Raw genomic sequence first — 7,138 nt, 5'->3', positions numbered from 1 at the left:
GATAATTACGCTGCAGTAGTAATCTATATCTCTCAAATATAAAACCTCTCAGATATAAAAAAATTGCCATTGCTACAAGAATGTTTTGAACTAACAATATTGTGGCTGAGTTCAGTACTGCAGAACAAAGTCCAGTTCAGTTGTGTGGTCTGCATCAGTTACTGCCCTGTCAGTACTTGTGAGGGTCCAGGGGAATGAATGACTGTTCTTCCAACCCGCCTAGAAGCCTCTAAAATGTCTCTCTGGAGAGCCTGTAGTTGCCCTGCAGATACCTTGTGCTGCCTGTAAATAGTGTCTGTTTATTGCGTCCTAGCAGCCTATTTCATTTGAGTCGTACAGCTGTGATGGAGCTGTGTTGTCAAGATCCATTACAAACACACAGCTAAACGACCAGCCCTCCAGTTTTTCTCTGGTAGCCAGCATGCTGTCCAGCAAAACAGAGTTTTCAAAAAAACCATCTTTTGCTTTTTGAAAATGTTACCAAGTCAAGTGGCTTTCAGACAGTCTGATAAATAGTGTATGGAGCAAGTGGGATTTTTCTTAGATCTTCTGTTGTGTATCCAGTTAGAAGGGACACGTGGGTCAACATCATTGTATAGTAGATAATAACTACATATAACAAATGAAGTATCAGCCTTTACTGTAGCTGAGATCCCTGGATGGCTACTTACCTTTTAGTAAGTAAAGATTCAAACTGATGGCATTACTTGCAGTAAAGAAATATGTGTCGAACATGACTTTGGTGTGTTTGCATTGGTTTTGCAGCCAAGATTTAGAGTGTGGTTTATTTCTAGAGAAGTAAGTTGAAAGAAGGGTAGCAAGACTTTTCTGGGTTTTTAGTTGGTTGGTTGGGAATTTTTTTTTTGACAAACAGGTGTTTGTTTGTTAAACCTGCTGTTTGTCTTTACCTCTACATGTGGAAACTCTATAGCAAGGTGCTGGTAAGGCTCTTCTATGAAACTTGAAGTTTGTAGCCTTTCAGATATTTCCTCCAAAGGTCTAAGGAGGTTTTTTTACTGCATGAAGGTTTCTATAGATGTTTTTTTTTCTGAGTGAGGGGGAAGTGTGGGGGAAAAAAAAAATAATTTCAGGCAATGGACACCATCCCAAAAGTAGGTAGTTGTCCAGGCTGCATTTGAAGGGCATAACTGGTACAAACTTGTCATCTATTTCTTCCTCCCCTCTTTTGTAACTGGGAAAAGGTACTAAAGAGTAAATGTTTTTTCAGGTTCCTCTTTCTGGCGATAATGAAAGCAAACCATCAAAATCTATTCACAGAAAGAGAGTGCTTCCATCTTGGATGCTGGAAGGAGACCCCCTGGTTCAGAGGATTTCTGAGCCTCTAAGGGAAGGAGGTAGGTTTGCAGTGTAGTACGTTTGCACACCAATATATATTTATGTGCTTTGATATAACTTTAATTGTAATGGTGGTGACAGAAAGTATTAATTTGTTCCTTCTCTTCCCGTGCTCCATGCCTGGCAGCCAACAGAGACTGACTTCTGCCTCCTTTGTCATCAGTCCTGGGTGTGACAGAGCTCTTTCTGATCAGTTTACATGGATGTGTTTGGCAGAGCTGGAAAATCAGGTGGCAGTTACCTATTTGATTTTGTTCCTTTCAATGCAAGCCTCATAAACTGTTAACCAAAACCGCTGCTCAAATGTAATTGCCTCGGGTGTGATTAAGAAAGGGCAAAGTCAGAATTAGTATCAACTGATCCAGACAGCAGCATTTTTTCAAATTTTCATTTGAAAGTGAAACTATTTTCAATAGTTTCATTTGGTAGGCAGTTCAGAATGTGAGTCAAAATTTTTCCCCCCCTTAACTTCCATATTCCTAATGCTTGTTTAAAAAACCAGAGACAAAAAGCACTTGCATATAAAGGTCTCTGTTTTAACTGTTAGAGCCTCACTCTGTATCACCAGAAACTCACCTTGTGTACTTGACTTAATTAAATTACTTGTCAAGTGCATATTTCCCTGGTTTTAGAAAAATAAAATCCAAAATTTTCATTCCCTTACAAAAATATAAATGCATGCCTAATAGTTGCATTTTGGATGGAACTTACAAAAGTACCAGGAACTTACAAAAGTTTCCCCCCCCTTACTTCCCCTTTCAAACTCTAGACTGTTCCCTGCTGGCTTATTCCCTCGGATATAAAAATTGCAGGTACCAGAGGACCTCTGCTGACTGTCTTTGGTCCTGCGCTAGCGTGATTGCTTTCTTGCCTTTGGAGGGGGTGTATGTGTGTAGGGTGAGGGGTTTCGTTTGTTTTGTCTCCGCAAGTACTGTACTTTTTGATATGTATGTGTATCTAATGTTTGTTTCAAAGGCTGAACGCTTTGGTCAGGTAGCTGTAGAGATTTGAAGCTGTGTGGGCCAGGGACACCTGTGTGCTGTTGAAGGCCTGACCTTGGGGGAGCTAGGGATATGTATGAACACTACTGGAGCTGTTTAAAAAATCCCTATGTGAGGGAATGATTCTAGTTTAGGATGGGCTGCTTTAATTAAACAACCGATCTCTTCTGCAAATCCAAAATATTTCCTTAAAACTGTGGAACGGTTTGCATCTTGCTAAGGTGATATTGGGTGGGAAGGTAGAAAGGTAGAGAGTAAAACTAAGAGGCTGCCCCTTTTTTGTTTTTCTTCTCCCCCTGTCTGTCTTCTTACTGGGAAGGTAACACTGATTTGTGATTTTGAAGTCAAACATTAAAATTTGAACCGTTCCTTGCTTTGTAAACATGACTCTGGCACATGGCTATTTTTTGAAGGGGGAGAGTTTTTGAAGTCTTGCAAAATGGCATCAAGTATTTTCCTTCTGCATGCGTTTTGCAGCAGATGGAGCTGTCTGGCCCTGGCTGTCTCCCAGCTGTATATCCAGCAATAGCACTTCAGGACAGAGATCTTGCGGTTTTCTGAGCTGTGAAGCTTTCCAACGGGAGGCACAACGTTCGCTGTCTTTCTGTTGGTTACTGGCCGATGAAATAATGGGCTGTGATGTGGGTGACTAGGCAGGTGGGCATACCCTGATTTTGCCGTGTCCTAATTGATGTTTGTGTGCATAAAGTGGTTATCTGAGGTGATACTAACACAAAAGATGTGTGGTAAAAGTTGTCCTTGGACCGTGTAGTTTACTGATCCGCTCCTATTGTGGAAATGAACTTGTCAGTGGCACTGAGACAGTCAATCCCGAATATCCTTTGCCACATATTTATTGTTTTCCTGCAAATTTGCCCCTCAAGCATCTGTTTCATTCTAAAATATGCTTTTTATTCCTGTAAGCAGGGAATGAAAAATGTGTGGTTGAAACAGCACATGCCCAGCGCTGCGACTTCTCATGCTTTTTGCCCAATGTTCTGCTTCAGCGCAGATTTAGATTTCTAATGTGGTCAGGATTTCACTGTAAAAAGTTGCATTCCAAAAGAACCCTTTTGTTTTTCTTTTAAGGTAGTAGAATGAAAAAAGGCCAAGGGAGAGGAGGAAGAAGTAATACGGCGTCATTAAAACCGCAAGTAAATGTGCAGCAGAAAAAGAGATCAGCTTCTGAAGAAACTGCAGAGGATTTTGAAGGTGAAGAGCAAGATGAAGGGAAAAGGAGCTGTCTTTCCATGCCTGTCCCTTCATCTCAGGTAATTTTTTGGCTCAGGGAAGAACCGTGGTATTTCAAAAACTGAGAATGTAGCTCACGGTGTGGTGTTGAAGGCTGGGTCTACGTGTGTTCTGCTTGTAATTTGTTGTTCAGCAGTTGTTTTGAAATGCCAGTCCATTGGAGAGCTCTATAGCGAGGACGGTGGAAGCCTTCATGAGAGTAGGTTTTTTGCACTTCTTCCTTGGGGTCTGGAACTTTGGCTCCCAAAGTTCCACAGGAATACCAGACTTTTCAGCTTTACAGCAAGAGGCTGGTAGACATGGGCCAAAGTACTGGTCCTAGGAGTGGCTTGGTGTGTGGTTTCTTTCTCCGAGAACCTTTTAGGGATAGGTGATGGTATGACACTGATGTAATGTGGTACTGGACTTTGCCCAAACTCGTGCCGTTCTCGGTAAAGTTTTATGGTCAGGGAACGATGGTACATGGCGTAGCAACTGCTGGGCTTTGAAGAAAGGTAGCATGGAGTGTGCTTGTGCCACGATCTCAAAATCTGAGTCAAAAAAGAAGGACAGACAAGAAAAAGTAATCTGAAATCCAAAATGCTCTGTGGCAAGAAGTGAACAGACGCTTCAGCTGGTCAGTCTCTGTGTGTCCCCAAATTACAGCTGCGTTTATAGGCAGTGAAATGCTGCTAGTAATGAAAAGAGGAGGATCGTTATCAAAGTGAAACAGTATTTTGGTGAGAGCAAACTGAGGCTTTCACTGACTTTTCCTGTAAGTGAACAGCCTGGGGGAGGTGTTTCTAATCTCTAGCATTAGAATTGGCTGGATCTGTTCTAGGATCTATAAAACACTTAAAATCCCGTTACTAGATAATGCTTTGTGGATTTTGACACTGAAAACTCTTAGGGTTTTGTTTTTTAATTAAATCTTAAGGTTAGCTGAAACGCGTTACTCATGGCGAGCGTACCCTTCGGGATAGCTGGGATATAAAGTAGTGGCTCTTTTTATCTGAAGAAGTGTTCTGACTTGTGAGCTTCTGTGAAGCCTTACTTATTTTCTCCTGATCATTCTAGAAATATTTCTTATCTGAAGCACAGTGTACTTGCCTTCAGAACTTTGCAGAAAAAACAGTAGGTTAGTTCAAGCACAAGTAATAATCTTAGAGAGCTCTAAAAGACTGGCATTTTGATATCAAAACCAGAATCACGCTGCTGCTGTCATAATTAAGGCAACTGAGAAAATGTCCTGTAGGGTAGGAACTGAAAAGATTCTTAGTTTTTTAAGTGCCGGCAGCCACCAGGTGGCAGAGAGGTCACACGTGTGTCATAGCGAGTGCCAATAGCGCTGTTGTCTTTGGTTTTCTTTGATTACGACCTGTTTTTTAACTAGTCGTCATCATCATGCCCGTGGAAGTGTTTAGTCTCATTACATACAATACAGGCATGTAATACACAGTATGAAGTATGTAGCAGAGAAGTCACAAGTGGAAGTGGCAAATTAGAGTCATTTAGTTCTGCTTTGCAAATGAAGGCTTATTTCCTAAGCGGCCGTTGTTTACTGAGCCTTAATTTGGGAGTCTTAATAAAAAAAGTCACCTTTGTCTCCAAGCCGACTTACTAAATATGCTGCTGTCTGGATCATTTGATACTAATTCTGACTTTGCCCTTTCTTAATCACACCCGAGGCAATTACATTTGAGCAGCGGTTTTGGTTAACAGTTTATGAGGCTTGCATTGAAAGGAACAAAATCAAATAGGTAACTGCCACCTGATTTTCCAGCTCTGCCAAACACATCCATGTAAACTAAGTATACATCTCCTGGAGGAGGAACTTAGATCACAAACTGTAGAGAGCAGAAGCTTTTGAATAGTTTGGTAATGTACAAAAGTAGTTCAGCCTTCGATACAGGTCTGCTTCTGGGTGACATCTCAGTTGTTGGGACAGTGCTCTTGTCTTGGTTACGTATCTCGTATCCTTTTTCTAAAGCACACATCTCTTATTTTCAGCGGACGTGTGTTCCAAACTTTAAAATGCAGGATTTGTCAAAAGGGAAATTTTTACTTAATGGTGTCTACTGACAAACTCTTGTATGATTTAGAGTCACAAGCTGAAGCGTTTAAGATTTATTGGGGTGGGATTAAGCTCAAGGTGTGTGTCATGAATTCCCTGTACTTCCTGCATATACATAAATAGATATCTTCCATCTAGCTTGCTATTTAAGGGATTGAAATTGATTATTGTATAGGAGGGTACGTTCTTATAGAGGCTACTGTATCGTCACATGTATAATCCGCATTCATTTTTCAGGAGCAGTACTTCTAATCAAAAGTTAGTGTAAACTGAAGTCCTTGGACTATTCACAAACGAGGTGGTGAGAGAGGAGCCTGACCGTGTCGTGAGGGAACTGAAGCTGAGGACGGGAGCTCTAGAATAAGTTTTCCTTTAAAGTGCGTGTGTGTTCTGAACTTGAGCCTTTCATTCAGCAGGTGTATTTAGCAGCTAACTTGAGTTTGGAAAGTGGAGTAGAAGATTTTAAAGGCTGGCCCCGATGATCTTTTGAGGTCCTTTCCAACCTGGGCTCTTCTATGATTCTCTCCCTTTGAAAACAGGAATGATGAGGCGGAGTTGACCTTAAAGCTTTTAATTCTGAAGCGTGTACATTTCCAGGTCCTTCAAAATGTAACCTAGTTCCACAGAATGCATCTGGATTTCCTCTTGAGAATACCATGAGAAACATGGAAGGAAATGGCAAGACTGGAACAAAACCCCCTGGAAGTTCTCTGGAAAAAAAAGATAGGCAGCTGCGTAGTAAATTGTCTAAAAGAGTAGGTCAGATCTCCAGTAAAGGAAATAGAATTGAGGACACAGAAAACAAAGAGCAGATTACTGGTTCTACAAGCCAACAAGCTCACTGGGGCAGGACTTCCCAATCTTTTGGTGCCCAGGAAGGGATTCTTGAGCCTGATGCAAATCTGGATTACAAGACTGAGATTTCTGATTCAACCAGAAGTGCAGATACTTCAGAAAGCTCCAAACACAACAAGCGTAAGAGGACACCTTGCATGTATGGAACAGGCTGTTACAGGTAAAGCAAAAATAAAACTAGCTTAAGCTAGCTTGTTATTAAGAAGTACTGTCTTAGCTACAGAAGAGTAAACGGTAAAGCGGTTACAAGCTTTGATTTGAAAAAGATCTTTTGGTAAACGGGGGACTGATGAGAAACCAGTGGCATAACAAGAGTTCTAAAAGTCTAAAAGGAGGAGCCAGGATGTCTTGCTAACTGCCAGTATAGCCTAAACAAGGGATGATTTACTTGAGCAAATTGAACAGTGCAGTGTCGTAGGAAATAAGAAACAAAGGTCCACTTTAAAAAGAAAAGAAAGAAACCCCGCTGTGTGTAGAGTACATGTACCAGCAGGGAGAAGAGATGTAAATGATTGAAATGCCCAACATAGACCCTGTGGGCTTATTTTATTAGCAGCTGAAACTTTTATGAAAGATGAAGTTATTGCATGCTTTGTGATCTGAATATTTAAAATACTTACTA

The 7,138-nt window shown here is 41.0% G+C and overlaps 1 protein-coding gene across 1 annotated transcript; it reads left to right on the top strand.

Moving 5' to 3' along the window:
- Positions 1 to 1,094: 1,094 nt before the first annotated feature.
- Positions 1,095 to 6,680, top strand: LOC308064092 (uncharacterized protein; the record flags this gene model as incomplete). Its single annotated transcript, XM_080388016.1, has 4 exons — positions 1,095 to 1,112; positions 1,229 to 1,359; positions 3,451 to 3,628; positions 6,288 to 6,680. The coding sequence occupies 4 exons, from the start codon at positions 1,095 to 1,097 to the stop codon at positions 6,678 to 6,680; spliced, it is 720 nt and encodes a 239-aa protein (XP_080244142.1).
- Positions 6,681 to 7,138: the final 458 nt, after the last annotated feature.

The sequence above is a fragment of the Falco punctatus genome, assembly GCF_963210335.1.
Source record: "Falco punctatus genome assembly, chromosome: 5".
Lineage (NCBI taxonomy): Eukaryota > Metazoa > Chordata > Aves > Falconiformes > Falconidae > Falco > Falco punctatus.
This window is presented reverse-complemented; position numbering and strand designations above follow the sequence as displayed.